The 16,215-nt window shown below is 51.2% G+C and overlaps 1 protein-coding gene across 3 annotated transcripts in view; it reads right to left on the minus strand.

The window, feature by feature from the left end:
• Window positions 1-15,920, minus strand: part of iyd (iodotyrosine deiodinase) — an 87,522-nt gene extending 71,602 nt beyond the window's left edge. For all 3 annotated transcript variants that reach the window (XM_038805035.1, XM_038805018.1, XM_038805027.1), the window contains exon 1: window positions 15,711-15,920. In XM_038805035.1, the coding sequence (XP_038660963.1) occupies window positions 15,711-15,879 (169 nt within the window). In that variant the 5' untranslated portion in view covers window positions 15,880-15,920. The remainder of the gene's footprint in view (window positions 1-15,710) is intronic.
• Between the last annotated feature and the right edge of the window lie 295 nt (window positions 15,921-16,215).

Consider the following 16,215-nt stretch of genomic DNA (forward strand, 5'->3'; position numbering starts at 1 on the left):
AACCAAAGGCACAAACTAGTCTACATCCAACCAATTAAACCCTTTCATAACAAAGACCTCCATCAGCTTACTCCTCAGCCTTCATTTCTCAAAATAAGAGCCCCAGTCTTTTCACCCTTTTTGGACGAGTACAATTCTGCTATCATTCTTGTCACTCTTTCTGGCACACAATGTTTTTATATCCTTTTTGACAGTTTTTAAGGTTGAACGCTCATCTTTTTAAAACTGATATTAAATAATAGAATTATCACTCTTGCCTTTGTTTTTTTTAGTAAACATGTTATTGAGTAATTTCTTTGGCATTGTAACAGCAACAACATCGGAAATGTACGTAACAAGGAAAATATTAACAGTGCAAATACAACCTCGCAGTCCCACAGGTCCAACCATTGTTTACCCTCCTAATCTATGCTAACCTAACCCCCCCCCTGCTGACAATTAATTCTCTGCGAAGAAGCCGACGAATGGTTGCTATCTCCGGGCGAACCCTAACAGTGACCCTCTCACGGCGAACTTAATTTTCTCCAGGCAGAGGAAGCCAGCCATGTCCGATAGCCAGGCCTCCGATTTCGGGGGCTTTGAGTCCCTCCATGCTGGCAGTATGCACCTCCGGTCGACCGGGGACGCAAAGGCCAGTATATCTGCCTCTTAACTCCTCCTGGATTCCCAGATCCTGCGACACCCCAAAAATCGCCACCCCTGGACTCATTGCCACCCTCGTATTTAATACCGGGGGAATGGCATCGTCAAACCCTTGCCTAAATCCCCTCAGGTTTGGACATGCCCAGAACATATGGTCATGGTTCGCTGCCCCCCCCCCCCCCCCCCCCCCCACACTTCACACACCTATCCTCCACCCCACAGAAACTGCTCATCTGGGCCACTGTCATGTGGGCCCGATGAACAATCTTAAATTGGATCAGGCTGAGCCTGGCACATGTTGCGGTCACGTTGACCCTCCCCAATGCGTCCGCCCAGAGGCCCTCCTCTATCTCTCCCCCCAGCTCCTCCTCCCATTTTTGCTTCAACTCCTCAGTCTGCATCTCCTCCAATCCCACAAGCTCTTCAGATATGTCCGAGACGTCTCCTCTCCTATCCATCCGCAAGAAACCACCCTATCCCGAATCCCCCTTAGCGGCAGGATTGGGAAGGTTTGTACCTGCCTCCGCACAAAGTCCCGCAGCTGTAAATATCGAAATTCATTCCTCCCCGCCCGTGCAAACCTTTCCTCCAGTGCACTCATACTCAGGAAGCTTCTATAAACAGGTCCCGCATTCTCTCAATCCCCGCTCTCCGCCAAGTTCGGAACCCCACCACCCATCCTCCCCGGGGCAAACCGGTGATTATCGCAGATTGGGTACCACACCGATGCCCCCTCTGCTCCCACATGTCCCCTCCACTGCCCCCAGACTCTCAGAGCCGCCACCACCACTGGACTGGTGGAGTATCGCGCCGGCGGGAACGGCAGAGGCGCTGTTACCAATGCCCCCAGACTTGTACCCTTACAAGAAGCCTGCTCCGTGCGCACCAACGCCGACTCCCCCCACCACCAGCCACCTCCTCACCATGGCTACGTTAGCCGCCAGTCATAATTTCTGAAATTTGGCAGGGCCATCCCTCCATCCCCCCGACTCCGCTCGAGCATTGCGCTCTTCAATCGTGGGGACTTCCCCCCCCCCCCCCCCCCACCCCCCCACCCCCCCACACACACACACACACAAAGCCCACAATAATCTTATTGATCCACTTAAAAAAGGACCGTGGGATGAAGGTGGGGAGGCATTGGAAAATGAATAGGAATCTTGGGAGGACCGTCATTTTTACCGATTGAACTCTGCCCGCCAGAGACAACAGGAGCGCATCCCAGCTCCAGAAATCCTCCTTCAACTGATCCACCAACCGGGCCAAGTTCAGTTTATGTAGCCGGTCCCAATCCCACACCACTTGGATACCCAGGTACCTGAAACTGTCCCCTACCACTCTGAACGGAAGTTCCCCCAGTCGCTTCTCTTGACCCCTCGCCTGGACCACAAACATCTCGCTCTTCCCCATATTGAGCTTATACCCCGAAAACCAGCCGAATTCCCCTAAAATTCCCATAATTTCTTCCATCCCCTCCGTTGGGGTCTGAGACATACAACAGTAGGTCATCCACAAACAGCGAGACTCTGTGCTCCACTCCCCTCTCCCAGTCCAGCCCCTTGCAGCCCCTTGAGGCCCTCAGAGCAATTACCAGCAGCTGTATCGCTAGCACAAACAGCAGTGGGGAGAGGGGGCATCCCTGCCTCGTCCTCCGGTACAGTCTGAAATAGTCCGAAGTCGTCCTGTTTGTCCGTACACTTGCAACCGGAACCTGGTACAGTGACCTAACCCAGTCAATAAAGCCCCTCCCAAACCCGAACCGCTCCAGCACCTCCCACAAATAATCCCACTCAACCCGGTCGAAGGCCTTCTCCGCATCCATCGCGATCACTACCTCAACCTCCCTACCTTCCGGGGGCATCATGATCACGTTCAGCAGCCTTCTTACATTGGCCACCAACTACCTGCCCTTAACGAACCCCGTCTGATTCTCCACTATAACGCCCGGTACACAGTCTTAAAACCTCGAGGACAGGAGTTTGGCCAGAAGTTTGGCATCTGCGTTCAGCAAGGAAATTGGCCTGTAAGACCCACATAGCTCAGGGTCCTTGTCCGGTTTCAGGATGAGCGAGATCATGGCCTGTGACATAGTCTGGGGCAGAGCCCCTCTTTCCTTAGCCTCGTTAAAGACCTTCATCAGTGCCGGCCCCAATATTCCGGAGAACATTTTACAGAACTCGGCCAGGTACCTGTCCGGTCCCGGGGCCTTACCCGGCTACATGGCCTTCAGACCCTCCATTATCTCCTCCAGCCTGATCGGGGCCCCAAACCCTTCCACCAGCTCCCCATCCACCTTCAGGAAAGTCAGCCCATCCAAGAAGTGCCTCATCCCCTCTGGGCCCACAAGTGGTTCCGACCGACAACCTGCTATAAAAGTCCTGAAAGGCCTTGCTCACCCCTGCCGAGTCCCCAACTAAGTTCCCATCCCTGTCAATAACTTTCCCTATTTTTCTAGCTCCCTCCCTCTTTCTGAGCTGCCGTGCAAGCATCTTTTTGGCCTTCTCGCCATCCTCGTAAATCGCCCCCTTCACCTTTCTGAGCTGTTCCACTGCTCTCCCTGTGGTTAACAAACCAAATTCTGCCTGTAGCCTCCGGCGTTCCCATAAAAGCCCTGCCTCTGGAGCCTCCGCATACCTCCTATCAACTCGTAAAATTTCCTTTACCAATCGGTCCGTCTCTGCCCTGCCCGTCCTGTCCCTATGAGCCCGGATCGAGATCAGCTCTCCTCTCACCACTGCCTTCAGTGCTTCCCAGACCACTGCTGCTGAGACCTCCCCCATTTCGTTTACCTGCAGGTAATTCAGCATGCACATCCTCAGCCTCTCGCACACCGCTTCATCCGCCAATAGCTCTACAACCAAACTCCAGTGCGGGTGTTGCTTCCTATCCATACTAACCTGCAGGTCAACCCTGTGTGGAGCATGGTCCGAGATCGTAATCGCCGAGTACCCCGTATCCACCACCCCCACCAATAGGGCCCGACCCAAGACAAAGAAATCGATCTGGGAATACAACTGGGAATAGCAACTCTGCTCTAAAACCTAACCCATCTAGTAAACTAAGCGCATACACCCCCCCATCACTGTGCTTCTGTGAGCTAGCTCACCCAGCTAGCTTGGTGCCCCGCCCCCGGCGCCAAGAAGTCTCTCACCTATTGTTCCCTTGCTCCCATCCTCCCACTCATCTAACAATCCCCAAACAAACACCCAGCAGCAAGAAAACATAAAAACAAAAACACCACCCACCGAAACTCAGACAGGCACATCTCCATCCCTCAAAAGTGCACATCAATAAAAACACAAAAAAGACATTGCCAACATCTACCGAGAAAAACAACTCAAAAACGAAAAATCGACTTTCCTCCCTTTTCCCTAAACAGAGCTCCAAAAACAGACACAAAACAATACGAGAAGGCATAACCAATTTAAAAACAGGAAAACTAAACCCACCAAAAACCAAGGGGGAAAGGAGAAAAAACAGAAAAAAGGGGCCCAATATCGGCCAACCAGTTATCTCTAAGTCCGAGAGTTCTCAAACCCCCACCAGTCCTTTTCTTTTAGCAAAGCCCAGCGCCTCATCAGGCGACTCAATGTAGTGATGCTGGTCCTGATGCATGACCCAAAGACGCGCCGGATACAGCAGACCAAACTTCACCTGCTTCTTAAAGAAAATAGCCTTGACTTGGTTAAAGCCTCCCCTCTTCCTCGCCACCTCCACGCTCAGGTCCTGGTACACCCGCAGGCTGCTGTTGTCCCACTCACAACTCCGCGTGCGCTTGGCCCACTGCAGAATGTATTCCTTGTCCTGTGGAATCTCACCACCATTGCCCTCAGAGGGTCCCCCGCTCACGGCTTCCTAGCAAACGCTCGATACGCCCTGTCAACCTCCAGCGGTCGGGGGAATGCCTCCACCCCCAGCAGATTTTCAAACAGACCCGCCACGTATGCCCCAGCGTCTGCTCCCCCAGCCCCCTCCGGAAGCCCGACAATTCTCAAGTTCTGCCGGCAGGACCGGTTTTCTGGAGCATCCCCACTTCCAGCTCCACCGCTGTTTGATGCTCCTCCTGTTCAAAAAGCACCTTCTCCACCTTCTGAATCATCCGATCCTGGGCGTCCAGTCTGCTCTATAGCCGATCAATTGATTCTTTAATCGGGTCCAAACATTCCCGCCTCTGCCTGTCAAAACCATCCTGAATGGCCTGCATCGCTGGGTCCATTGATCTCTGCTCTGCCACCCCAGGGGTCGGGCCTTCGGCCAGACTGTCTCCCGCTGCAGCTTCAACACAGCTCGTGACTGACCTCTTGTTTCTGCCCTTCCGTGCACTTCTGGTCCTTTTCTCCATACACCAATATGTGAAAACATTGCCCAATTGCCTCAGCCTTTCAATTTGCCGTTTAAAACCCTAAAAAGGTCGGGGGGAAAGGTCCAATAGTCTGACCAGAGTGGGAGCCACCAAGTGTGCGACTTACTCCTCCATAGCCACCACCGGAAGTCCCACTCTTGCATCCTAAAGGATAGTGAGTGTTGTGGTTGTCATGTTCCTTTTACATAGAGAGAGAGACCAAGGTTAGAGGTCATAAATGGAAGGTTGCTATTTCTCTGCCCACACCCTAGTAGTGCACAAGGGAGACATAGCCAGTTATTCCTGGAACAGGTCAGGTTGCCTGCTGCCAGAAGCTTATAGCTTGAGGGGCATCATCCCACATCAAGCATGGCCGACCAGGAGTCTCTCTCACCCTTACCGCCTTCCATGGGCATGTTGGAAGGAGTTTACAGGTTGATATTCAACCCATTTGGCAGCATTGTGAATGCACCTTTTTTGGCCAGCAAGACCTGGGATGGGACTTGAACCTGGAACTTTTGGCTCAGAGGTAGGGATGTGCTGAGGGAGTTTCACAGCTATCCTGGACCTCAATCTGACCAGATGGCACTCAGAGTTTCAGTTCAAAATCTTTATTTGAGGTACAGCAGGGGAACCTATTTACCAACATGTGGCCCACAAACTGCCTGAACAAAGGAATACAACATCAATTGTGCCTTTAGCTTCTCTTAGAAGTAATTTGCATAGACCAATCAAAAGTGTACATTTGTTTAGAAATTATCTATATCCTTTCACAGTTAATAATTAAGATTACATAATACATATAGCTATCCAAATGCAATTTGTGCATGTCCAATTCAGTATAATATCCAACTGCTAACACAGCGAGTATACATAGTTTATACCATCAGCAAACATACACATCTGTGGTTCGCCGGCCCTAGGGTTTCTGGCGCCCCGGGCAAGCTGAACTTCAGCGCCCTTGGGGGGGCGGGCGGGCCCGAGGGGGGGGCGGGCCTGGGGGGCCGAGGGGGGGGGCGGGTGGGCGGGGCCGAGGGGGGCCGTGGGTGGGGCTGAGGGGGGGTGGCGGGCGGGGCCGAGGGGGGGGCGGGGGCAGGGCCGAGGGGGGGCGGACGGAGGGGGGGCGGCCGGAGGGGGGGGCGGAGGGGGCCGCCCTGGGGGAGGGCGGCCACCGCGCATGCGCTGGTTGGCACCGGCCCAACTGCGCATGCGCGGGACCCGAGTCTCTGGCGCCCCCTAGCACATGGCGCCCCGGGCGACTGCCCGAGTTGCCGGTACCTTGGGCCGGCCCTGTGACTGTCTGTTATTGTATGTAGTGACATATTATGGCCCATCAAAATATGTCTCTAGTCCATGACTATTATCTGGAGCATAGACTCAGTGGAGTGCCTGTGGTATATCCAACTCCACCCCGTCCTTTGTTTTTATTGCTTTCACGACTGTGTAGCTTTGGCAGGCTCACAGTAGAACTCTGAAGGATTCCATGATTTCAACCCCTTCAGACGCTATCATAGAATTTCTATAGGGCAGAAGGAGGCCATTGGCCTCACTGAGTCTGCACCCTACTTAACCCATGCCTCCACACTATCCCTGTAACCCAGTAACCCAAAATAGAAAGTTATGCTAATAACATTGGATAGAGGGATGGAAGGAGGGTCATGTCAAGTATATACAGTGGCAGGTACAAATGGCATGTTTCAGCGCTGTGCCATCTCTCTATTTGCACAAAATAGAAAATCACAAGCCTACTCCTGTCCTTGACATCAGTAGCCAAACCTGCATGTGGATTGCACAATTGTTGAATTTATTGAGTTACTGAGTTAACTGACACACCTTTATGTGCCAGGTCCATAAACAGAGGAAACTTGGGCCAAATCTTTATTTCAGAGACTAAGTGCTGACTTGGGTTCTGCAACCACAGAAGTGGTGCCGATCCCGGAGCAATGGGCTAACACGGATGCCACATGGAACGAAAGCAATTCCAATGAAAAATGCTGTTTGATTCATTGGGTTTGATACTCAAGGGGCTGACAAGCTGCAGCCACACTTAAGTACTCCACTCCCCACGCACACTCATTCCTGCCAACAAGGTGGCAACCTGAAGAGTGGCAGATGCGGAGCTCGAGAACCTGCTGGATGGCATGGAGGAGAGACAGGGCACCCTGTTCCTGGGGTGGGAAGGAGGCTGCCACCCACCACCATACATCGGGCCTGGTTGCAGGTGACAGAGGCCGTGAGAGCCATGGGCCCCACCGTCAGGACTGGCCAGCAGTGCCGGAAAAAGCTGCACGACCTCCTCAGAGCAGCCAGGGTGAGTAGCCATGTAGAAGCCAGCTATTTTTTATAGGTAAAAGATAATATTTAGCATTAAGCCTCTAGTCTATTAAATACCATTTTAAAACTCACTCATAACCTCAGGTCATTACAAAACACACATTCAGCATTTCAGAACATAGCTGCAAACAGAACACAGAACAGCAGAAGTCCTATGCAGCTAACAAATACAATTCCAAGATAAAGTAATCCAAGGACAAGGCAAGCTCCATGGCAACAGCATAGACACCATTGTCCTAACAAGCAAGGTTATGCGATAAGGAAGCCGAATCGCATTCCATAGCTCATACAAGAATACATTTTAGGTTAATGTTGCCTATTAATGACAGACGGCTGAGCGTTGAGTCAAACGTATTTGATTCTAACCCAAATCCATTCTGATTATATCGGAGTATAGTCTGATATGATTTAGTATAACCGTGATAGATCGTACGACCATTTTTTACTTCATGAATCATCAATACTTTGATCTAACCTATTCGCTGTCTCTCTATATTTCATATTTCACTTTTTGACTTTGACCTTTTGAAGTTATTGCAAGCTGTTTGCCGTAAGCAAGAAAATCATTTCTGTATTACTTGACAGTTGAATTGTCTGCAAGATTGCTTCTATTGAGTCCTTTGCTAGCTGGACTTATTAGAGAATAGGATGTAAATGATTCTCAATTGTAATCAATAGAGACAAATAAAACAGATTATTATTTGCACCTGAGAAGTTTTAACTCAAATTTCTACTGCGTTTTAGTGATCGCAAAGTGCTGCTAAATCCGCGTGGTAGATCTCACAAGTCAGCACCATGCACCTGGCACCAACCCCCATCCCACACACCTATTAACCCCCCTACACAACATGCCAGCACCCATACCACCCGCCATGGCCAGGTGCTCTGTTCGCAAAGGCCACCAGCTGCCCACCCCCATGCTGCCCGTGTTTGAATGCCTAACACTGCATTTTCTGTTTCCTCTGCCCACCCACCCAACCCCCAGAAGTCGACGCACAACAGCAGGGAAACAGAATAGACAAGAGGGGGCCCAGCAGACTTGTGCCCCTCAAAATAGCAGAGCAACGGGCACTGGACCTGGTTGGTGGACTCAGGGAGGGGCAGTCGCCCAGGTGGAGGTTGAAGTTCTTGCGCAGTCCCTTTGGTACACATGGCACAACCCCCACATCACTCCCAAATTGCTCCACCTAACCTCCTCCAAACCACTCCAATGCCAACACCCCACCACCTCCACACCTCACCAGCACCATATTGCCCCCACACCACCCCAACACCACTCACCACCCCACCTGTCCCATAGCACCCCAACCCCACTACCTCACCTCCACACCACCACACTGCCCCCAAACCACCACCCCAGCCCGGGATCTAACCACACATCATATCTTGTGCCTTGCAGGATCACCTGGCGAACGAGGCAGGCCCTTCTGGTGTCCCTGTGCCTGGCTACAACCCCAGGTCACGCGAGCGAAGAGGCAGCACTGGACAGCCACGTGAGCCCCCAAACGCCAGACCACAAAACCCCAGAGCACCAATCAGGGGATGACACCGACTTCCCATCACAGTTGTCTCCAACACCCTCCACCATCCCAGAGACACTCACCTCGGTTGGGCATAATACTGGAGGCTTCTGAGGCGCTATCTGGTGTGCATCATATACATACAGTGGTACATCAAGTGGAGGTAGCAACCCCCGAGACGGCGAACAGTCAGAAGGCAGCCTCACCCCAGCTGCCATCCAGACGGGTGTTGGGATTCTGGAAACGGTGGTCCCATCGATGCTGGAGATGCAGACAGAGATGCGCCGACTACATGAAAGGTTTCAGCAACCATCCAGCTGGTGCAGGTGCTGTTTGAGAAATCCAGCCACCTGCAAGGCCTGGTGGCGGTGCCGACAATGCGTGCCACCCAGGCCAACATCGCATGGGTGGCGTCCGCGGTGGAGGCCTTGGGAGCGAAGGTATCGGCCATATGTCAGGATATCCGAAACCTTGGACACTCTGTGCGGGCAGTGGCAGAGGCACAGGACAGGGCTGCCCTGCCACAGGCAGCTATATACCAGGCCACCTGGACACTACAGCGGTGCTCCAGAGCTTGGCCCTGTCACAACAGGTCATGGCTGCGGGCATCGCTGGCTGATCTGAGCCAGTCATAGAGGGACACAGTACAGTCCCAGAGGGAGGTGACCCAGTCCCTCTGCTCCATGGCCTCAAGCTTTGAGACCCTGGTCGAGAGAAGAACGGGCTGCGGACTGGCAGCGTCATACAATCATAGAATTTACAGTGCAGAAGGAGGCCATTCAGCCCATCGAGTCTGCACCAGCTCTTGGAAAGAGCACCCTACCCAAGCCCACACCTCCACCCTATCCCCAGAACCCAGTAACCCCACCCAACACTAAGGGCAATTTTGGACACTAAGGACAATTTGTCATGGCCAATCCACCTAACCTGCACATCTTTGGACTGTGGGGGGAAACCGGAGCACCCGGAGGAAGCCCACGCAGACACGGGGAGAACGTGCAGACTCCGCACAGACAGTGACCCAAGCCGGGAATCGAACTTGGGACCCTGGAATTGTGAAGCAATCATGCTAACCACTATGCTACCATGCTGCCCATGCTACTGTCAGGTGGTGAGGGAGCCCTCGGAGAGCTTCCAGCCGTATCCCTGTCCCAGGGAATAATCCAGGGGCCGTCGGGCACCCTGAGGGAGATGAGGTGATGGATCCAAGTTGGTGACGCCTGCAGGAAGGTGCTGGAATACCACAGTGCCTCAGACTATCCCTCCTCCTGCCCCTGGTGCACCGGATGGGCAGCAGGCAGAACAGGGTGGCACGCCACCAGGCACACCCGAGTGACAGCCAAGCCCATTCAGGCTTGGTGCTCCAGGGGACGACCACCAAAGGGGATCCAGGTCGCAGGTCGGCAATGGCAGCAGACTGCCTCCACCCCTGATGTACCACCTGGGGTTCTACTTAGAGGTAACATCAGCGCCCGTAAGGCCAGCAGGTAAGACACCAGTTACATTGGCATGGGTGCAGCACACAGGATAGCTTTAGGGGCTAGGGCACAAACCTGTAGAAACACGTTTACAATAAACATCTGTTCACAAATATTTCAATCTGCTTCGGTTCTCTGTCAGAAGGGTGTGAGAGATGGGGTGGGCTGGGATTTGTGGCCATTGGAGGTGGGCATGGGCCAGGGCCCCAAGTCAGCTACCGCCCAGTACCCAACCCCACCCCATCCCTCTCCAGCCTAACCCCTGTACCCCCCCCCCCCCCCCCCGCGCACCCCGTCCGCCTCCCCAGGGATCCGATGGGACCGTGTGATGGAATGGCCAGTTCGCATGCAGGGATTCCCCTGGTGGATGGTGGAAAGTGCTAGCGTGGAATGGAGTCAGACGTTGTCAAACGATGCAGAGCACTAGAGCATGTCGCCCCTCTGCTGCGCAATGTTGTGCAGGACGCAACAGGCCACCGCGATGTGGGAGACACCCCCCTCACGCTATACTAGAGGGCCCCTCCAGATGGGTCCAGAACTGTATCTTCAGGATACCGATGCACCGCCCTATCTCGGCTCTGGTCGCGGCATTGGCATCATTGTAATGAGTCTCAGTATCGGTCTGTGGCCTCAGGATAGGCATCATCAGCCATAACCGCAGAGTATAATGCCCGTCGCCAGGAGCCAACCCCTCATCCGGGGGTCCATCTTGAAGGTGTCAGAAACCGTTGAGTGTGTCAGGATGAAGGCATTGTGCACACTGCCTGGGTATTGGGCGCAGATGTGCATCTTGTGGTCACACACCAGCTGCACGTTCATAGAGTGGTAACACCTTTCGGTTTGTGAAGACCACCCTCTTGTGGCCCATGCTCATAGGGGGACATGCCCCGTTGATTACCCCCTGAAACTGGTGCATCCGGCAATGATGGTGAACGGTAGCATGGTGGTTAGCATCAATGCTTCACAGCTCCAGGGTCCCAGGTTCGATTCCCGGATGGGTCACTGTCTGTGCGGAGTCTGCACGTCCTCCCCGTGTGTGCGTTGGTTTCCTCCGGGTGCTCCGGTTTCCGCCCATAATCCAAAGATGTGCGGGTTAGGTGGATTGGCCATGCTAAATTGCCCGTAGTGTCCTAAAATGTAAGGTTAAGGGGGGGTTGTTGGGTTACGGGTATAGGGTGGATACGTGGGTTTGAGTAGGGTGATCATTGCTCGGCACAACATCGAGGGTCGAAGGGCCTGTTCTGTGCTGTACTGTTCTATGTTCTAACCCTGCTGCCCTGGCATCCTGGTAGGCTTGGGCCTCATTGAAGCCGATATATTTTGCCGACCGGGCATATAGTAATAAGAATAATCTTTATTAGTGTCACAAGTAGGCTTACATTAACACTGCAATGAAGTTACTGTGAAAATCCCCTAGTCGCCACATTCTGGCGCCTGTTTGGGTACACAGAGGGAGAATTCAGAATGTCCAAATTAGCTAATAGCTAGTCTTTCAAGACTTGTGGGAGGAAACCGGGGAACCCGGAGGAAACCCACGCATACACAACGAGAACGTGCAGACTCCACACAGTGACCCAAGCCAGGAATCAAACCCAAGTCCCTGGCACTGGGAAGCAACAGTGCTAATCACTGTGCTACCATGCCGCCCATGATGGCGTGGATGCACCTGTGCACTGAGGTAAGCACGATCCAAGACAAATCCCCACTCGGCCCCTGGAAGGACCCCGTGGCGAAAAGGTTCAGGCTGACTGCCACCTTGATGTTCACCACTAGAGGGTGTCCTCCCCCATACCTGCACGGTTCCAGGTGATTGATGATCTGGCAAATATGCCACACAGTCCCATTGCTCAGTCACAGTGGGTGAAAGGCAGGAGGTGAAAGGCAGACATGTTAGTGTGGTGTGTACACCTTGCCCAACCCATGCATTGCAGTCCCTGCCCGGCATGTCACCCCAATGCCACGGCCTATCCCCTGGTCACCCCCACTACGCTCCCCACCAGCCAGCCATGCCAGTGGCACGACAGGAAGCCAGTGGCCATGCCTCTGGAAACATGACCTACCTCCTCTTTCTCCCTGAGCAGCCACAGTGCCTGTTTCCCGATTTTTCAAGCCGCAAGCTAACCTTGCTGTCGGTAATTCCTCCGTCAGAAGTGGAGCACTGCAGGAGCTCCGGAGATACCATGACGGGCCCGTTAATGATAAGAACAAAAGAACAAAGAACAAAGAAAAGTACAGCACAGGAACAGGCCCTTCAGCTCTCCAAGCCTGTGCCAACCATGCTGCCCATCGAAACTAAAATCTTCTACACTTCCTGGGTCCGTATCCCTGTATTCCCATCCTATTCATATATTTGTCAAGATGCCCCTTAAATGTCACTATGGTCTCTGCTTCCACCACCTCCTCTGACAGCGAGTTCCAGGCACCCACTACCTCTGCGTAAAAAACTTGCCCCGTACATCTCCTCTAAACCTTGCCCCTCACACCTTAAACCTATGCCCCCTAGTAATTGACCCCTCTACCCTGGGAAAAAGCCTCTGACTATCCACTCTGTCTATGCCCCTCATAATTTTGTGGACCTCTATCAGGTTGCCCCTCAACCTCCGTCGTTCCAGTGAGAACAAACAGAGTTTATTCAACCACTCCTCATAGCTAATGCCCTCCATACCAGGCAACATCCTGGTAAATCTCTTCTGCACCCTCTCTAAAGCCTCCACATCCTTCTGGTAGTGTGGTGACCAGAATTGAACACTGTACTCCAAGTGTGGCCTAACTAAGGTTCTATACAGCTGCAACATGACTTGCCAATTCTTATACTCAATGCCCCGGCCAATGAAGGCAAGCATGCCGTATGCCTTCTTGACTACCTTCTCCACCTGTGATTCTCCTTTCAGTGACCTGTGGACCTGTACACCTAAATCTCTCTGACTTTCAATACTCTTGAGGGTTCTACCATTCATTGTATATTCCCTACCTGCATTAGACCTTCCAAAATGCATTACCTCACATTTGTCCGGATTAAACTCCATCTGCCATCTCTCTGCCCAAGTCTCCAAACGATCTAGTACAGTGAAAAGTATTTTACTGCGGCCAAGGGAACATACAGAGTGCGTACATAGAAGATAAAAATAATAATCGACTGAGTGCATCACCAAATTGCACATCAACAGTGATTGGTTACAGTGCGGAACAAGGGCCAAACAAAGCAAATACATGAGTAAGAGCAGCATAGCCGTCGTGAATAGCGTTCATACAGGGAACAGATCAGTCCGAGGGAGAGTCATTGAGGAGTCTTGTAGCTGTGGGGAAGAAGCTGTTCCTATGTCTGGATGTGCGGGTCTTCAGACTTCTGTTTCTTCTGCCTGATGGAAGGGTCACAGTTGTGTGTGTATAATGAGTACAGTAGAGGACTGAGCACACATCCTTGCGGGGCCCCGGTGTTAAGGACTATTATGGAGGAGATGCTGTTGCCTATCCTGACATTGCAGTCTGTTGGTGAGAAAGTCAAGGATCCAACTGCACAGGGAGGGATCAAGTCCAAGATTCCGGAGTTTGGTTATTAGAATTGTCGGGATGATGCTGTTGAAGACGGAGCTGTAGTCTATGAACAGCAGTCTGACTTAGGTGTCCTTGTTTTAGAGGTGTTCGAGTGTTGATTGTAGGGGCAGGGAGATAGCATCGACTATGGACCGGTTGCGGCAATAGGCGAACTGCAGTGGATCAAGACCGTCTGGGAGGCTGGCATTGATCCATCTCATGACTAGCCACTCATGAGATGGATCAACGCCAGTGGGAGAATTCAGTGATAGTAATGCCATTGAATATAAAGGGAAATGGTTGGATTTTAACTTGTTGGAGGTGGTCATTACCTGGCACTTGTGTGGTTTGAATATTACTTGCCATTTATCAATCCAAACCCAAAATGTATCCAGGTGTTGCTGCATTTGGACATGGACTGCTTCAGTATGAGAAGTCGCGAATATTGTGCAATCATCTGCGAACATCCAACTTCTGGCCTTTTGATGGAAGGAAGATCATTGATGAAGCAGCTGATGATTGCTGGGCCTAGGAAACTACCCTGAGGAACTCCCGCCGTGAAGTTTTGGGACTGAGTTTAACCTCCAACCACCATAACCATCTTCCTTTGTGCTGGTTATGATTCCAACCAACGGAGAGATTTCCCCTTCATTTCCATTGACTCCAGTTTAGCTATTGGCTCTTTGAAGGCACACTCGAGCAAATGCTACCCTGAATTCAGGGGCACTCATTCACATTTCACCATTTGGATTCAGCTCTTTTGTCTAGTAATGGAATCAGGAGCCTCGTGGCCCTGTAGAACTAAATTAGGTATCAGTGAGCAGGTTATTGCTTTATAAATGCCACCTGTTAGCAAAGTGATGGAAGGGGTTATTGATAATTGAGAGTAGGCTGATGGGAAGAATTGGCCAGATTGGATTTGTCCTGCTTTTTGTGGGCAGGACCTAACTGGGGAATTTTTCCACATTCTCAAGGAGATGTCAGTGTTGTAGCTGGAACAACTAGGCTTGGGGCATGGCTAGGTCTGGGATACTAGCCTATTGACGGAATGTTGCCAGGGCCCATATCCTTTGCTGCATCTAGCAGTTTCAGCCCTTTCTTGAGCTCACGAGGGGTGAATTGAATTGGCTAAAGACTGGCATCTGTGATGCTGCAGACCTCAGTAAGAGGCCATGATGAATTAACCCCTTCTGGCTGAAGATTGTTGCAAACGCTGTTCTATCTTTACCAGTCCAAAGAAATTTTAACCCAGTGATCCTTCCAGAAAGAAAACAAGGTAATTTTATCTTAAGGGAACTGAAATACAGAAGGCTGATGTTATCTTGCACTTATATCAACCTCTGGTCATACACCATTTGGAGCATTTTGTTTAGTTCTCTACACAGCCCCTCAGAAAGGATATATTGATCTTGGGGGAATTGCAATGCACATATAGCAAGGCTAAAGAGATTTAATTATGAGGACATAGACATATGACTAAAAAAAATGAAAGGGTGAGTTAAATTGCATGTGTGCGGTGAATAATGAAGTTGGTCGAATTGATAGAGAGGAAACTACTTGCTCTAGTGGAGGAATCCAGGTATTGAGATATAACCTTAAAACTGGAGCAAAGCTGCCCAGAGGTATTCAGAAATATTTCCTCACAGTAAGGATAGTGGAAAACTGGAACTCTCTTCCTCAAAAAACTGCTGAGGTTGGTCAAATAAAAATTTCAAAACTGAGACTGATGGCGCTTTTAGGAAAGTTTAAGGATTAAATGGTCTACTCCTGTTCCGGTGTTTTCTGCTCCACCCAAGCCCAATTTCATCACCATCTTCATGATCCAGTTGGTGTCCAATACTATTTTATATTTAACCTTACCATTCTGATCACCGAGCAGTTCTGTCTTGTCTTGTAAGTCTTCATCCACCCAGGGTCTGGAACCGACTCTTTTCTCTTGCTTTGCTTTGCTCCGATGGTTCCATAGGGCAGCCAAACAAATGCAAATCACTGCAATAATAACAGGTGTCAGGGAAGAGAAGAGGGCCATGGTGAGCAGTTTATTGTCCAGAGTTCTGCTCCCCTTGGCATTCAGCTGACTTTCTGAAAGAATGCCCAGCGCTTTTGATAAAAAAGCCAAAGTCAATAGCACTGAAGTATGTTTGTTAATCACATGGAAACTGATTTCATGACAAATCTTAAAGGGACAATGTCCACGAAAGCGATTCACCAAACCTAGTATTGCAAGTTCATGCATTGTTTTCTTTAGATCTTAGGATCACAAGATAAGTTGTGTTGAAGGGTCTTGAAGCCTTGCTCTGTTTTTTTTCCCCCTGAATTCGTCCTCTACTTAAGGAATCTTGCTCCTCAGAAGGCTCATTGAGCT

The sequence above is a fragment of the Scyliorhinus canicula genome, chromosome 1 (genome assembly GCF_902713615.1).
Source record: "Scyliorhinus canicula chromosome 1, sScyCan1.1, whole genome shotgun sequence".
Lineage (NCBI taxonomy): Eukaryota > Metazoa > Chordata > Chondrichthyes > Carcharhiniformes > Scyliorhinidae > Scyliorhinus > Scyliorhinus canicula.